The sequence below is a fragment of the Rhinichthys klamathensis genome, unplaced genomic scaffold (genome assembly GCF_029890125.1).
Source record: "Rhinichthys klamathensis goyatoka isolate OS25496 unplaced genomic scaffold, OSU_Roscu_1.1 h1tg000407l_1, whole genome shotgun sequence".
In the NCBI taxonomy this organism is placed as follows: domain Eukaryota; kingdom Metazoa; phylum Chordata; class Actinopteri; order Cypriniformes; family Leuciscidae; genus Rhinichthys; species Rhinichthys klamathensis.
The window spans coordinates 813,933-831,664 of NW_026606908.1; the positions used below are offsets into that span (position 1 = coordinate 813,933).

The window sequence follows — 17,732 nt, forward strand, 5'->3', positions numbered from 1 at the left end:
CGTTGTAACTTATCCGGTAGTGTTTTGCGCAAGAAAATGGCATGTTAATAGGTTCAATTGCTAGGGAATACAAAATCTGATAAAATGTATACTTTGAATCCATCGCAGGTAACTTTGGATAAGCATCTGCCAAATTAATGTTAGATATTCAGCTCAACACATTTTTAAAACAGGCCACGTTAATCGTGACTGTGTAAGCTGCCAAGATGTATATCTGACATGTTGCAACAAGATACTCTAAAGTTTTAAAGATTTCCCAGAATATGTTTGACTGTGATCCTCTCGGAATATGAATTTTGGTTGGTTTATTTTTTGAATTTTCACAACATTTCACCCCTTATAGGTTCTCTATTTTGACATGGAAACCTGTCAAACTAATTTGGCCATTCAAGACACTGTGCAAATAGAGTTTTCTTAAGGTGCACTAGACAGGTTGTGTCAATCAACGCAAGACCAGCGACCAGCTGATCAGCAAAGGTGACCTATGTGAAGAGACTTGGAAACACCAAAACATGGACAGACCAAGAGACAAAGAAAGAGAAATGGAGCCAGCCTCATATGATTGGACTAGGGGGAGGGAGAAATTTCCTGCAACCAGAAGAAGAGATGGAGAGATTGGCAGGAGAGAAAGAGACAGGCGGAGAGATGGAGATCGCCATGCAAATGGAAAGTCATCAGTGTCAGAACATGCTGAATATGGAGACCGAGACAATGAGAGGAGAAAAGGGGACACTTTTCCAAGAATGACAAAACCAAGCAAAGAGAGAGATGGAAGGATGCCACTTTCAGAATATAAAAGGGAGCATCACTTAGGAAGACAGAAAGACATTTTGTATGAAGATGAAAGAGAGAGGGAAAGAAGGAGATACAGAGAAATGGACACACAGAGTGAAAGAGAAAACACAAGATACAGGGAGGAGAAGAAAAATGAAATGAGAAGGCCCGTGAAGGAGGAGCCAGAGAGACGAAGGGAACGAGATAAGGAGTTTGACTCTGGAAGGAAAGAAAGAAGGAGAGAAAGTTACTCAGGTGTTGTTGAACTTTCAGGCATGAGGGAAAGAGAGACAGACAGAGAGAGAGACAAACTTAGAAAAAGAGACAGAGAAGACAGGTATTATCCTCGACTCTTGGAACGAGAGATAGAGAGCTTTTCAGATAGGGAAATGAGGACTGAGAGACATAGAGAGGGAGAGAGATCTAAGAAAAGAGATACAAAAAGCGAAGGAGACAGTGATGGAGACAGGGTTAAGGAAAAGGAGAGAGTAGAGGATGCTAAACATGGACACAAACTCTGCAAGAGTGAAGGAGACAGCGATGCAGATCGAAGGGTACACAGAGTTAGAGAGAGAGACAGACGTAGAGATAGAGAAGCAGAGAGACGGCAAGACATGGTGATGCCAAGAGAAAGAGATTACCGGGAAACAGGTTCTCATGATCCAAAAGGTGAAAATTTGGAGCGACTCAGAGAGACTGATAAACTAAGAGATAAAATTAGAGACTCCAAAGAGAAAATAGTGCACAGAGATGCATACTCATACACAACTGACAGAGTAAGGTATAGAGATGGAGAAAGGATAAGAGAGAGGGATAGGTATTCTGAAAGAGAGATTGAAGAGAGGGAGAGGCGAAGGAGAGAGAACAGAGAGAAAGAGAGAAGTAAAATGGAGAAGAGCGGACAAAGTAGTGGAGAGCTGATTTCAGGAAGTGTTGTCGAGAATGAACAAGGGAGGGAAATGAGAGAGAACCCTAATGACAAAGAACGAGAAAACACTTCTGAGATTGATAAAGAGAAACTGATGGGAAAAACAGAGGAAGAGCAGGAAGTAAAGAGTGCACTGAGGGAAGAAGAGGAGGGTGAACGCTTTGCTGCTGAGGAAGCAGTTCCAAAGCAAGCTAAGATCAGGATACGGAAAATGTGGCTGGAACCTCGAAGTGAGAGAAAAGAATCCCATTTAGAAGAGAAGTACAGAGAGAGAGACAGAGCTAGAGAGATGTACATCCAAAGATACAAAGAAAGCAAGACAACTGGTAAAGAAGAAGAACCTGAGAGAAAGAAAGAAAACAAGAAAAAGAGCCCTGAGGACAAGTATAGAGAACTTGAAAGGGCTGGGGAGTTCATGAGGGATGTGGATGTAGAAAGGGAGGAGAAAAGCATGGAAGGGAACGTGGTTTGTGAAAGAGAAGCCCTGGAAACAGAGTGGCAGATGGAAATGGAGAATGTGACCGATAACATGGAAGAGGAAGGCAGAGAGGAACAGAAAAAAAACAATAGATGCGAGTACTTGGGTAACGAGGAAGGAAGTGAGGGAGAATCGGAACCAGAGAAAGACAGAATAATGTCAGCAGATGATGGATTTGTGACAGTCTCCAGTGGAGGGGATGATGCTGAGGAAGAGAATTTTGAAGACTGCAAAGAATTCTGGGATGGTGGAGTTGCTGAAGATGAAACTGCTCAGGGCAGAGAGGTCAGAAAAGATGAAGAACTGGAAAACCAAACATCGAACGAGAGAGCAGATCGTAGGGCTCCAAAAGGACCCGTAAAAGTTTTTTGTGTGATTGGTCAGACCCTTCCCAAGTCCCAAACCAAACAGAATGCACATGTAGATACTACTGTTGAGGAAGCAGCCAATCACCATTCAACTCATGATGTGGACAACCAAGGTGAAATGAGCACTGCAAATGCATTTGAAAAGGTTGAACATAGTGAACAAGACATTGAAAGAGCGATGGATGACCTCACTCTTTCTCCTAATGAGGACAAAGGGGAGGAAACAGCAATTAATGACCTGGCAAAAGAGGGTGTAACATCACTGGAAGGCCAAACGATTATTTCCAATGAGGCATCAGAACAAGGCACCCAACTCTTCCCAACACAGCCTTCTGAAACTTTAGGGCCATGCGAGGATAATGGTCATGGAGCTCCAGAAATTCATATTGAAGACACATTACAAGGAGGAGAAAAAGAAGCTACTGGAGAAACAGTGAAGTATTTTGATTCAGATGACACATGGGGCACAACCGAGGAACGAAAGCGATGCTCTACTGCTCCTCATCTTAGATGGGCCAAGAACGTGGTGAAAGAGATCCTGGGTCTGAATGCGGTGGACACAGAAAATACGAGAGGTAGTGTTACACACATAGACATGCAAACCAACACACAAACAGAGGGTGAGAGAGAAATGGTCAAATCAAGGGAAGAGGAAGAACTAAGAGAGGGAGGAGAAAGACAGGGAGGGACGGAGAGAGAGTTGAGTGAGGAACATGACCGGCTTGATCCTTGTTCCTTAGAAGGAGAGGCAGACAGGAAGGTAGAAGAACAAGTTTCTAAGAAGAAAGATTGTAAAAAGGAAGTCGTTCTGAGCTCTAGTAGTTTTCAAGATTTGGGGAATGAGTCTCCCATAAAGAGGCGAGGGTTCCGAAAGGCAGCGGAGAAAACCAAAGAAGATGAAGAGAATCAGAAAGAAGAGGAGGAAGAGGGAGAAGGAGTTGGAAGGGACCGCAGGACGAGAATATTCAACATATCAGGTGAGAGGAGAATTAACATAAGAAGAGTAAATTGGACATTCAATGACCCCCTTGCTCCACCCTTGCTGAACCTATTTTATCGTGCTGTAATGTCAAGTAGAGAGACTGAATGTGCTTATGCAAGAGTGTAACACAGAATTCCATGAGTCATATTCCCATAAATAAGTGTCAATATGGGCGGGTCAGGTTTATTTTCCTGTCATGCAATTGAGAATCCCTAACATTTCACTGACAGGTATCTTGAGACTGTTAGATCTTTATTTATATTTTTCAGCCATGGAATAGATAAAAAATGTCCAGAAATCATATCCAGGGCATGCAGGGCTGTATTAAATGTTTTGGTAACACTTTAGTTTAGGGTCCAATTGTCACTATTAACTAGTTTCTTATTAGCATGCATATTACTAGGATATTGTCTGCATATTAATACTTATAAAGCACATATTATTCTGCATGACCATATTATACATCCCTTAATCCCAGTACCTAAATTTAACAACTACCTTACTAACTATTAATAAGCAGTAATTAGGAGTTTATTGAGGCAAAAGTCATAGTTAATAGTTAGTTAATATTGAGATTTGGACGTGAATCTAAAGTGTGACCAATGTTTTTAAACAGCGCATGGATAAAAATATGGCCCCTACATTTTTTCTTGTTGAACATCCAGTTTTTCTATGAAATCTGAAATGATTTGATACCAAATTTTCAAATGGATTGATGGTGCACATAAACACTTTAAAGAAAGGGAGCACAAACCGGCCAGGCCATGGTCATTTCTATCGTTTTGCTTCACAGTTTTCATTCATATTGACTGTGCCTGACATAATTAGCCACAGACAGATTTTGGTGACAACAGAAACACACAACTGATTGTAAACTAGTCCTGAGAAAGGGTAAACCTTTAGGACTATTTTAAAGAAATGTGTGTACTTTTTTTGTGTGTGTGGTCTCATTTTAATAGCCTAGGTGCTCCTGGGGATTCTTGCGGGGGTTTGAGTCATGACCACTGAAGACTCCTTAAACAGCAGCATTTCTTGGAAGAGGCAGAATTTTTAACTGACAGATTTCCGTTGTTTCACAAACTAAACCATTCTCATGTGATCACTAACAAGTCCTCCCACAGTACCTTTTCCTGTTTCTTCAGATTTGTTTTTATTGCATTAGGGTTATTATTAGTATATTGCCACATTTCCATTAGAGCTGTTGAATTGCGCCATAGGTCTTACAGTCTAGTCTATGTTCAGTTATTCACTGGAAAGCAAGATCTTGAAGCGTTTTCCTTTTGTACAAAATGTGTAGGTCCATGTAAAGCATTCCCCATCTGTTTTGCTTGAGTTGACATATTACTTGTTTTCGGCTGCTTAAATTCTAATTCTATCTTGGTTAAGGGAAGATTAAGAAGTATGATGCCAAATAAAAGCATTGTGTTATGTGCTGATTTCTGTGTTTTTGGTTGTATAGATAGTGAGGAGGATGAATTAAGTTCCACCTGGAGTGAAATGGATCTAAGGTAGGAGAACCAGACTTTACAGCATGTATATGTCCCATATTCCAAAATAGGGGTTACCAACCACATATAGGGTCTTAATGCAGTCCATCACCTCTGGCAGTATTCTGTTTGTGGAAAGTCTTACAAATGACCATAATATCTCAGTTATCATTTGCTCTCTCTCTCTCTCTGTCTTACTTTCAGGAAACTTGGGAGGACAAAAAATAGGAATTCTAAATTCTTCAGTAAGTATCTGGGTTTTTTTTCTTTTCTTGTTATGCAACACATGGCTGATCTTTACATGTACATGACAATGTATATGTACATGGTTATAACAGATGATTAGTTCATTAAAACATTACAAAGGCACATAAAAAACATACATATATCCCTTTTTTTGTTGACATGACAAGAACCTTTTTACGTGCCCCTCTGTACTCATTGTTGTACTGTACATAATATGATTGTAACTGGATGTAATGTGTAAAATCTATTAAATACATGGTTCTTACATGGGTTATAGTTAAGATGTTCAGAGCAGTGAAAGTTTTGTCATTCCTAACTATGCTACTTTGCTAGGCCTCAAGGCAAAGAACAGGTTTGTGCTTGCACATCACTTGGAACTGCAGATAAACAGCTGCAAATACTAACTTGCAATTACAAAAAAAAAACAAAAAAACATTCATGGATGTTTGTGCTTGTACAACTTGTTTAGCTATTCTAATTTACTGACCTGCTGTTCTGGGGAGGGTTGTGGAAAGCAGAAAAAAACAATGCTAAATCCAAATAATACAAAATGCAACTAAACATAAAGTTATGCATAGTTAAAACAAATTAAATAGACGTAGTCACGTTTTAAAGGCAGGAGAAAACACTTCCCATATGTTTGGTGCAAATTCAGCTGTTTTTTTGGTAAAAGCTATGCCTAATGCCAGCATAGGCAAGTTGCATGACATGCCCTCATCCTAAAAAACCATGAAAAACTCTCAACCCATGGTAAAAGATATTACCCAGTTTGCATTAAACACAAGATCAATTGCAATGAAAATAAACATGGCTGGTTTGTGCCAACCACAATGTATTTTGTACGAATTAATGGTTGCTTATGAAGTTCCTCGTAATATTAATAAATGGCATTGTTTGATTTTAAGGACATTTGTTTATTTTGTGTGATTAAACATTTTAGTACCTCACTCTAAAAAGTGATCAGTTGACTTAACTTAAAAAAGTGAGGAAAACCCATTGCCTTAAAATGAAAGTCCCCCTGTAGTCAATAATTGTATCCCTTTAAATTCAACTTTTATCACCAAAATGACATATTTAAATGTTTTTTCCTTTAAAAATGTCTTCATGCTTTAAAATAGCTTGAATATAACTTTACACCATTGCCTCATTTAGTGTATGCAGTTCTATAAATATGCAAATTAGCCCCGCCTCCACTCACTCACACCAGCTCAGAGATCCACTCGTTGACGATCACACTTTGACGTGATTGGTAACAAGATAGTTTGTGACGTCAGAGACACCAGCGATTTCAAAGAGCAATTTTGGGACTGGCTTTGGTTCACTGCAGTTTTAAGGAGAAGACACTCAGCAATGGAGCTGGCTGATATGAATTTGTACATGGTTTGTCTTAAAGCATATTAAAAACACCACACAGACATATAAACAACATTAAAAACTTGATTTTCACCACAGGGGGACTTTAAGTAAATAAACCAATGGGTTTTCCTTACCTTTAAAAAAAAAAGTTAAGTCAACTGATCACTTTTTACAGTGATATCCAATATAAAATCAGAGTCTAGGTAAGAACCACTGCTCTAGAACCATATAGATAATGATATCTCTTGTCTCTTTCTCTTGCAGACTCTCAGTTGTATCAGGAATACAGTGAGGTGGTCCAGAACCGAGAGATCCTGCTGTCTCATACCGATTCTATATCAATAAGTGGAGACAATCTCAATATCCGTTCATCTTCTTCTCCAAATCATTCCCCTAAGCTATCACACAGACCTCTCCCACCTCTCCCTCAAGTCATCCACCACACTCTGTCTCTAACCAACTCCTTTAAAAGTCTTAATGTGCCTCAGCAATCCTTAAACAGACCACCTTCCCCTCGCCTGTCCATCTCTGCTTCCTCACCCACACTGTGGCAGGAGCTCCCGGGAGTGAGGAACAGCCCAGATTTTGGGGAACTCAATGAAGATGCGAGACGTCTGCAGGAGGTAGAATTATTAATTCAGTATCACCTAACATTGCACAAAACTCAGTTGCCATAAAAAACTAAGGGCCATTTACACGACACCATTTTCAACTAAAAACGGAAAAAATTGTATGCGCTTTATTATTTACATGATAACGTTTTGGAGGCCTGAAAACACAAACTTTTGAAAACGGGTTTCAAAGTGCAAGTTTTTGAAAGCGATATCGTTATCGTCTCTGTGTAAAACACCAATTTGTGAAATGGTGATGCAATGCGCATGTATATTACGTGTTAAGTCTATAAATGCGTAGTGTTTCTTTACAAATTGACATTGCCAACAACTGGCCTGGCAGCAGAATAGAGTGTTTTTCATCGTTTTCGCGGATCCATGTGAACGGGGATCATTTTGACATCGTTATCAACTGTACGCGAAAAACACAAAAGCTAAACTTGCCCGCTTTTAGTACATCGTTGGCGTGTAAAAGTGCCCTAAGTCATAAACTTAAAAATATATACATGCCATTTTGCTAGATAATAACGTTTCAAACCAAGTGCCATATATTTTAAAGACAAACAGCACAGGCATGCTTTTCAACAAAACAATCAGAAGAGTTTACCAAAGAGAATATTTTGTTATCAAATGCGATGAAATTCATACATATTTAAGCTTGACTTAAGTGTCCACTGTACACACAATCTGGACAATATGGAATTGTGAGAAAAGGTTTGTCAATAAGATATAAAACAACATTGTGAGATATTCATTTTTACTAGTAAGGACATAACCACAAATAATCTGTATTTTTCAGGTGAGGTTTGAGGTCGTGACCTCTGAGGCATCATACTGCCGCAGTTTGGACATCGTAGTGGAGAACTTTGTCATGTCCAAGCAGCTCAATGTTATCCTGTCTTCACAAGACAAAAACTGGCTGTTCTCCAGGCTAAATGATGTTAGAACCATCAGTCACAGGTTAGAATAGTGTCATTGAACAATAACAGAATTACTGAAGAAAAATGTTCAGTTCTCTACATCTACTGTGTGTGCTGCTGACACCATTTGACAACTTTGACTCATTAAATGTGCATGAAATCTTCATCTCCAGCCAATCGTCTTCCAGTTGAACTCTGACAACATCCTGGAGTCAATTCTAAATCGTCTGCTCTGAAATCTGAATTATGCCACTAATATATGCTTCTTTTAATTTAGGTTTCTGTCTCACCTGGAAGAAACAGTAGAGAAGGACATAATGCACTTTACCGTCTGCAACATCATTATCAAACACTGTCCAGAATTCCGAAACATGTATGTGCCATACCTTACCAACCAATCATATCAGGACAAGACGTATCAAAGATTAATGTGAGTATTTGTTTGCAATTGTCTGAAGTGGAAACATGCTTTTCTTCTTTTATTCTTGTCCATACGATTTCTTTGATTCTTTCCACCATCTCTCATAGGGACGAGAGTCATGAATTCCGTAAAGTTGTGGAAAGGTTAGAGCGTAACCCGGTTTGTCAACGACTGCCTTTACGATCTTTCCTCATTCTGCCGTTCCAAAGGATCACTCGCCTCAAACTGCTAGTGCAGGTAATGTCTTCACCGGTCCTGTTTAAATCTGCCTCTCACATTCTTCATCTATGTTCGAATGTTGTCCAAATAAGCCAATAGTATATCAACATGATCATCGATGCTCTCTTTTCTTTATCGGTAGAATATAGTAAAGAGAACCGCTCCAAAGACCAAGGATGAAGCACAGGCCATTAAGGCCATGAAACTACTTGAAAAGGTGAGACTACTCTTTATGTACTTGAAACAATGTGGTTATGTCACCCACATCTCTGCATTGGAATTTCTTATCAGTTTTCTCAGTTTCTCTCTCTTACCACTGTCCCATGCTTATTTGCTGCTTTACAGATGATCCAGGAAAGTAATGAAAGTATCTCTCAAATGAAGAACATTGAGTCACTTGTGACTCTCAATGCCAAAGTTGACTTTGAGTGTAGGGTGAGCATGACACATTAAGCAACTTCATTTGTACTGTATGCCATTTAAGTAATGATATTTATAATGACTGTATTTTATTTGTGTCTGTTAGACTCTTCCATTGATCAGTCAGTCCCGCAGACTTGTACGAGAGGGACCTGTGACTGAACTGATAGACTTTTACCTGAGAGACAGGGAAGATGAAAGAAGTGCTTATATGCACCTTTTTAACGACTATCTCCTGCTCTCTTTGCGGAAGGAGTATGTTTGACCTTCATTAACATCCATTTCTCAATTGTCATTCATATTATTTAAAAAAAAGATAAATGTTTTTTATGCTGCAACTATGCTTAACTTCCTTTTTGCAGAGGGGGTAGGTTTACAGTTATCGACCATGTTCCTGTGTCAGAGCTGCGGGTTGAGAACTGCAGGTTCAAACTGCATTCCTTACAGAAAAACCTGTTCCGTCTGCACATGTCGCAAAAAGCCCTGCTTTTGAAGACAGACACCCAGTAAGTCTTACAATGTGTATGTTTACAAGGCTGTAGCGCAGGGGTGTCCAGTCCTGCTCCTTTGGGGGAACCTTCCAGCAGAGTTTGGCTCTAGCCTTATGCCGAGTTCACATTGCACGATTTTCAAAGTCTTCAGATCACTGTTCTTTTCACACTGCACGACTATCTGGGTTAGCATTCGGTTGCTGCTGTGTGCACATTGCACAATGGATCAGAGACAGGAGGTTACACATTGCATGACTTTACAATAGGAAGAATCTCCGACAACTTTGTCTGGTCCGCAAATTACAGCTGAATCCGAAATCGCCCCCTAAACCCTCATTCACTATTCCCTACGTTAGTTTACTAATACAGTTCAATTGAAGGACTGAATGAAAACGTGTGAGCGAATTCGGACAGCTGTTGAGCGTACATCAGTGTACACTCGTTATTGCAGGAGTGCATTCAATAACATCCACTATGGTTTCGAACACCACTAAAAATGGCTGTCCCCTCAAAATAACACCCTATTTGAGGGTATAGGGGGCGATTTCAGATTCAGCCTTTGTTTAACAACCAAACACACGCAATAAGTGATAACGAAATAACGCAAGATCATGGCGAAACTGGAATTGTTATTAAAAATGATAGCCCGCAAGATGCTTGCGATCCAAATAGTCGTTGTGTTCTGTTTTCCGCTTTGTATTTCCACAGCATGAAGGTAAGATCTTACGGATTTATGAATGAAACACTCGTTTGAAAATCTTCCCAGTCTATTGACATTTATTATGACATCCGCTTCAAACATTACAAAGTTCATGATAACTTTCGATAACTCTTCAAGAAGTAAAACCACTTCACCAGCTAATTACTCTTCGACAGCGGTGCCATAGAAATATATAGAGATACCGCAAAACCGGAAGTTCAAAGACAAAATTCTAAAGATGGCTGTGCGCTCGTTTTCGCGGATCCATGTGAATGGGGATCATTTTGACAACATTGTCTGTATGCGAAAAACATAAAACTTTCCTGTTTTAGTACATCATTGTTGTCATTAAACGTACCCTAGATTAAACACACCTGAACTAGCTCTTCAGGGTTACTAGAAACTTTCATGCAACTGTGTTGGAGCTAAACTCTTGGAACGTGGACATCCAAGAGCAGAATTGGACATCCCTGCTGTAGGTTTTCGTCATTTGTAAAATTTGTTACTTGGAAAACTTTATTGCATATATGTAGTTCAATCAGGCAGTCTAGTGTTTTGCTATCTGGTTGAGCAGAATTATGCATTAAACTAATCTGTACCCTTCTTCTCTCAGAGCTGATAAATTGCGCTGGATATCAGCACTCTCACGTCCTTATCCTGAGATTGACTTCAGTGCAGTTCAGGGTATGTTCCACTTCCTGCTCTTGCAATTTCAAAATAAATATTCTAATGCTAACAATTTGAATTTATCTCTTTTCCCATTTGCAGACTTTTCACAAATGCAGTGCATCAGAGCCTTTGCTGCCCAGCAGCCAGATGAACTTAGTTTAGAGAAAGCTGACGTTCTATTAATTCACCAGCAGAGTAGTGATGGTGAGTTATAACGCTAAACACATGAGCACATAAAGGAAAGATTCCTTTCTAACGCATCATGAATAGAATTTATTTTTCTATCGCTACACCTGAGGCCACCTCTATTTGGTTTCTACAACAGTACACTACCACGTGCAAAACATTACTATTGAACAATACCACGTTTAGATTGCTGTACAGTTACAAGGCCAGTTATTCTGGAGCAACCTAAAGTTAAAAGGTTAGTTCACCCAAAAATGAAAATTCTGTCATTATTTACTCACCCTCATGTCGTTTCATCTTCAGAACACAAATGAAATCTGAGAGCTTTCTGTCCCTTTATTGACAGCTACGCAACTACTTTTTGATGCTTTAAGAGATTGCAAATCTAATTCATATGAAACGAGAGGTTTAGTCCAAATTTTCTGAAGAGACACGATTGAATTGAAATTCGGCTTTTGTTCACATTGCTCAAGGGTACAATGGTGATAGTTCATGGATCACAGAAGTCAAAATGGTTTGAACCTACAACTTTGGTTAAGCTCATCTTTAACCACAAGATTGTAGCACTAAGAACTATAGTGTCGTGGTGATGATGCACAGAATTGCCAGCAGAGCCTGGATTGGCCTTTTTGTATAGTACATACAGTTATTGTCTAGTCTTGGAACTTCCACTGGAAGTATATAACCAACATTATGAGACTTGTGAGACTAATCTCCACTGTTGATGCAGAAGAGATTTTGGGGAACTAGTAGTATAAGCTTATGTTGTTTTAGAATTCTGCAGTGTAGACCATAAACAAAAAGGGAAATGGGACAATTCTTTGTAGTAGTCTAAGGTCCAAGAACTTACTACAACTTCCTAAGCTTTTTCAAGTGAGTTCATGTACTGTAGATCATGATCATCATCTATACCTGTGAATAGGGTAAGTGACAGTCCACAAATTTAGAGCAACTTCTTTTGGCTTAGTTATACTAAGAACTACTACTAAAGACCTCCAGAACATAGTCTGGAAAATGCCTTAAGCCTATTTGCGATGATTCTACAAGTCCTAACAACATTTGCAAAGGTTCACTGGCTCTTATCTCGCCTGGTCAGCTAAAACAGACTATCGAGCATTGTCTGTGTTTCCCTGTTCCACCAGTTGAATTGAATGGTCTTGTCCTCAGCAGATCACTTCACAGCTTGTTGCTTCAAGCCATCTAGATCAGTGTTTAACAACCCTGTCCCTGGAGGATACTCCCAACAGTGCACATTTAGGATGCCTCCCTTATCTGACATATCAAATCTCTCCTAATGCAGGAATGGGCAACTTCAGTCCTGGATGGCCACTCTGCAGAGCTTAGTTCCATCCCTAATCAAACAAACCTGCCGGTAATTTTCAAACAATCCTAAAGAGTTAGGTTTCAGGTGTGTTTGATTGAGGATTGAGCTAAAGGCAGTGGGTTTCAATCCTGGGCTGTGTTCGAAATCACCCCCTATACTCTTAAAGCTGCAGTAGGGAGTTTTGAGAAAACGTTGACTTAGCCTGAAAATTTGAACAAGCACAGCTTACAGGTCCCACCCCCTTGCTCTCTGCTGCGCTACAGCCCTCCCTCCACAGCTCGTCCTCCACAGCGGAGCCTGTCGTGAACGCGCAGGCTAGTAAACACGGCCACCGATAACAGCGGATAAAAAGTTATATGGCACATTCACTAATAGAGACTAAACGTCAACAATATGCTTTACATTGACTATGGCCTGCCCATACTTTGACTACAAACTTGGTCCTCAAATCATTATGTATTTTCCAATAGCCTACATGTAACTTTATAACGTTGCACTCTTTCTATAAGTTATAAATAGCTAGTAAGATAACGTTAATATAACGGTAACTAACGTTACAGCATGTAAGTAATTATTCTAGCGATATATAATGCTAGATAAGGTGTGCTAGTACATTATTTCAGCAACATGACAAGCCAGTGAATTAGCAGGTTTCAATTGTTGCTTAGCAGAGTGCGTGACATTTTATCTACATGTTATGCGGCTAGAGTTTTGACACCGAGTCAATGGGCTCTGTGTAATTCTTTCTTTTTCGCTTGTTTATCGTCATCAGTCTTTTTCCTTTTACCTCTTTGTTTTATGAGCAGGTGTCACTCGAGAATTGGCCGTTTAGGTTGTTTCTCCGTCATAAGCACAGCTGCAGCTCGCCGGCAATCTTGAGTTTGAACGACGGCTCGCGCTCTGGCGCTCGCGCTGTGCAAGAGAGGGGTGTGATCAGCGCATACACGAGCGTGACTGACACTGCTAAGACACTCCTCCTGGCTCTGATTGGTTGTTTCTGACAGGGAGCGTGTATTTCTTGCAAATGGCAATAGGACCACTAGGAGGAGCCAGAGGAGCTTGATTTTTACACAGATTATCTGTCTCATATTCTACTGTCAGGACATAATGACAGTTTTAGCAAATACATGTTTTCAAAAGTTACCTACAGGAGCTTTAAATAAGGCACTATTGGAGGGAACAGCCATTTGTGTGGACGTTATCGAGTATGTTCATTCAATCCCAAAATGCACCAGAATAACAAGTGTACAACTGATGTACACTCAAAGGCCAGAGAATACCCATAACGCACTGTGAGGTTTGCGCTGAATGAATTCCCGGGTCTCGCCAGAATATGGTGCCCGCCGGTGAATCCTCCATCCATCCATTTTCTAAACTGCTGGTCCAAGGTGGCTACAGCGTAATATCAAAATATCATCCGGGTATAACATTTTTAATTGAGTATTAAATTGTTTATTTAAAGTTTGAATACAGATTTTCCATGTCAAGAGTTCACAATAAATCTATTCATTACTGAACCTACCATTAAACAGCAAGCTCAAACTATGCAAAAGTGGCAGCCCTTTCAGTGCACTCGGTGTCCAAATTTGCTCACTGGTTTCCATTCACTCCTATATTAGTGGAGTAATGTAGGGAAAAGTGAATGAGGGTATATGGGGTGATTTTGAACACAGCTTCTGGGGACCCATCACTCTGCACATTTTGTTGTCACCCTTATTCAACACCTGATTCAGATCATTAGCTCAAAAGGCAAGAGCTCCTTTAACTGAACTAAGTGGCTATGTCCGAAATTGCATACTCTCTGGAGTAGTAGGTTACTTCGCAAGTACTTTTTTACTTTCTATATGTCCAATTCTGCTCCTGGAGGGCCCACCTTCCTGCAAAGTTTAGCTCCAACACCTGCCTGGAAGTTTCTTGTGATCCTGAGGACCTCAGCTGCGTCCGAAATCACATATGGCGCTTTTCCACTCGACTCGACTTTGTTTGGTTTTCCACTGTGTAAAAGTTGTACCTGTACCTGCTTTCGGGTACTTTTTTTTGTATCACCTCCGGCGAGGTTCTGAGCGAGCTGAGGCGATACTAAAATGTGACGTGAAAACAATGCCGACTGCTGATTGGTCAGAGAGAATCGTCACTATTCACTGCGTCATCATTGCACGCGCCAGATGGAGTATCCAGTATAACCCCGCCATTTTTAAATAGTTTGGCCAGAGATAGTTACTAAACTTACTACTATTATTATGGCAACTCGGAAGAATACGCCGTGGTCAAACGAGGAGGTGCAGACTTTCCTTTGTATAAGATTCGTATACTCGCGTATAAGATTGTGTCACGGCAGTATCCTGCGGCGTCGCTATGATGACCGGGTACTATTTGTGGCAGTACTGTCTGCAATGGAAAACGGAGCCAAAAGCGAGCCGAGTCGAGTCGGTACTGGTAATGGAAAAGCGCCATTACTCTCGAGTAGGTACTTATTTCAAAAAATAAGCATGCGATATCCGGTGCAGCCCTCGATAAGGTAGTTCAGGAGTGTTTAATCAGGCCTGGAGCAAAACTCTGCTGGAAGGTGGCCTTCCAGGAGCAAGACTGAATACCCCTGTTGTAGAATGTCTGGTAAAATTCAGAAACTGGATTTGGCTATTAATCAAGACGTTTTGTCATTTGCCCTAGAGGGTCATCAGGTGTGATAAACTGTTAGCCTTAGTTAAAACCAGACCATTCTCAGTTGTAACTGAGTTATGGTCTGGCAAAGCGTCATAGACAAATCATTTCCAGAGGGGCGTCACCGACGGACGTCGCGGATAGACCTAAAACCAATCAGAGCGATGAAGGAGATGACGTATGCAGAGCGGCGGAGAAACATCTCCGAGTGTTGTTCTTTGCTCGGTTTTTAACAAAAAGGAAACGTTTAAATCGTTTAAAACAGACACGATAGCTGATTCGAACGAGTGATGTTTGACGGCGGCATCCATATTTGTAATGTAGGCTACAAAATCCCAGCGCTGACGTCATCGTGTAAAGCCCGCCCCAACGTTTCTGATTGGTGCCTCGATTTCGACGGATTGGAAATGGGCTTGAATGAGCTCTTTGCCAGACTAACTTTCAGAGCAAATCTAAATTTGCCGGAAGTTGTCTGGGTTTTCTCAGGCTAATAAACTGTGGCAATTAGGAATAAATTCTTGTCGTGAAAGAATGTTTATGTAAACGGGTAGTGCTGAATCTGATGAGGTGTCCTGTACACTTATTCACCAATATTATCGATTTGACTGTACTGACAATTAGTAATTGTCAGCTGAGAACAAAACTTGAACTGAATTGAGGTGGATGACACCACTGTGTTCTGTACTTAATGCTGAATTGAACATTTCATAATTAATGAATTTTACGCCAGTATTGAATTGAAAGGAATCAACACTCGACTTGAGTTAAATAATACAGAACTTTACAGCAGAATTTGTCTATGAGATGATGTTTACATCATTGATTGTTATTTATTTTCCTAAGTGAAGCTACTTTGAAACAATCTGTATTGTATAAGCGCTATATAAACAAAAGAGACTTGACAGTACTGATAAATGAATTAATACTCCACTGAGCATACTGTATGTTTATTCTTAGGAACTACTAACAAAACCAGTTCCTATTAGATATGCCGGGCATGATGCTAATGTTGTGTTACAAGGAGACTTATTGAATTGGAAATGAATGTTTTGACAAAAATTCCTTGAATGGAATTCTCTTCCTTTCCTTCAGGCTGGGTGGAAGGAACCCGTCTGTCAGACAGGCAACGTGGATGGGCCCCCGAATCTCACCTGGAGACAATAGTCAGCGACAAAACAAGAAAGCGCAACCTGCAGGACACCATGAAAATTGCTACAGCTGCATTGTGAAGCCATATGTACATTCTTCAAGGTTCTCAGGCAGACTTATTCAACCACAGTTTTTTAATGTTACTTTAAAGTCTTGTGTAAAAAGACCTTCAAGAACTTTGGACTTATGTGGGAAGTTTCTATTTATTTTGTGGATATACTCGAGCTGATAAGGGTGATGCGGGCGATATGTCAGGGTATTCCACACCCTGAGAAAGACTCTGGGATGATGCTGAATTGTGCCAACAGAGCTTCTTGGATATCTCAGGATTTCTTGCAAATGGCACAGCCAAATGCATTACCTGCTCCAAATGAGCGTCTATGCAAAGTGTTTATGTAAGCATCGTGTAAAGACTTGTCTTATAATTTGGAAGTGGGGTGTCACTCTGGACAGAAAATCTGTCCGTTTTCCCCTTTTATGAGTGAGTTCTCTCACTGAGGACCAAGGACAGCTGGATATAAGACGGTGGAATCAGTGAAATACGGTCCTTTTCAACATGGAATATTAAATCGTTCTGACTGCAGCCTCGTGGAGAAAGAGGAGATTGTTGTGCTCCAGGACACAAGATGCTATAAGGACAAATTTTAACAAATTGTGAACTTTTCCTTTAACAAATTGTGATAATTTTATTCAGGATCATGAATTATACATGGCTACTTAAAATATGGTGGAACACCCAAGGTTATAACAATGTATATAATTCCTGCAATGTACATAATATAGGTTTTTAACTTTAAAGATATAAAGTATTATGTTTCCAGGGAATAATTTCATCCCTGTTCAAAACAGAGTGGCATATCACTGTAATATGCTTTAAAAAATAAACTTTTTACTTGTTTCCTGAAAGAACATTTAATAGTTTAGCAGATGAGATTTTTAGTTTTATCAAGTGCACTTTGATTTTTACTTGTAATTATGCAAGACCTCAAGGAATATGGAATCAGAATGAAAGAGTAAAGAGGCACAGGATTCAATAGGAAATCAAAGGTTTTAGTGTCATCTACAGTACGCAGAATCAATACGAATTCATTTCATAAATGTTTCTCTCAGTATGACAAGAAAAGACCAGACCATAAACAGCTTATTGGCTACATGGAGAGAGAGGGGGAAAAAACATGACAGTGAAAAATGGCTTTAGGATCAACTGAACTGTACATGAAATATCCACAAATTATTGGTTCCTGAGGCAAAACTGAAATCTACTTGAGCCCTGACCCGTAATCAAAGGTTGCAGAGTAAAATGACATTAAAAGTACAAGATAATGCGAACAAAACATTTAGG

General features: G+C 40.0%; 1 protein-coding gene across 1 annotated transcript; it reads left to right on the top strand.

Annotated features, from left to right (window-relative positions):
- Positions 1 to 477: 477 nt before the first annotated feature.
- On the top strand, positions 478 to 16,848 carry arhgef5 (Rho guanine nucleotide exchange factor (GEF) 5). The gene is made up of 14 exons (XM_056234838.1): positions 478 to 3,123; positions 4,990 to 5,038; positions 5,222 to 5,262; positions 6,884 to 7,242; positions 8,030 to 8,190; positions 8,428 to 8,580; positions 8,679 to 8,808; positions 8,933 to 9,007; positions 9,136 to 9,225; positions 9,317 to 9,465; positions 9,573 to 9,716; positions 11,015 to 11,085; positions 11,170 to 11,274; positions 16,334 to 16,848. The coding sequence occupies exons 1-14, from the start codon at positions 513 to 515 to the stop codon at positions 16,468 to 16,470; spliced, it is 4,275 nt and encodes a 1,424-aa protein (XP_056090813.1). The 5' UTR covers positions 478 to 512; the 3' UTR covers positions 16,471 to 16,848.
- Positions 16,849 to 17,732: the final 884 nt, after the last annotated feature.

What these genes read in the sequence shown, in the direction of transcription:
- arhgef5 (XM_056234838.1), top strand. Translation starts at nt 513, where the DNA reads ATGGACAGACCAAGAGACAAAGAAAGAGAAATGGAGCCAGCCTCATAT. An exon ending in TAGGAATTCTAAATTCTTCA is followed by an intron (nt 5,263 to 6,883) that starts GTAAGTATCTGG and finishes TTTCTCTTGCAG; the next exon opens with ACTCTCAGTTGTATCAGGAA. An exon ending in ATGCGAGACGTCTGCAGGAG is followed by an intron (nt 7,243 to 8,029) that starts GTAGAATTATTA and finishes TGTATTTTTCAG; the next exon opens with GTGAGGTTTGAGGTCGTGAC.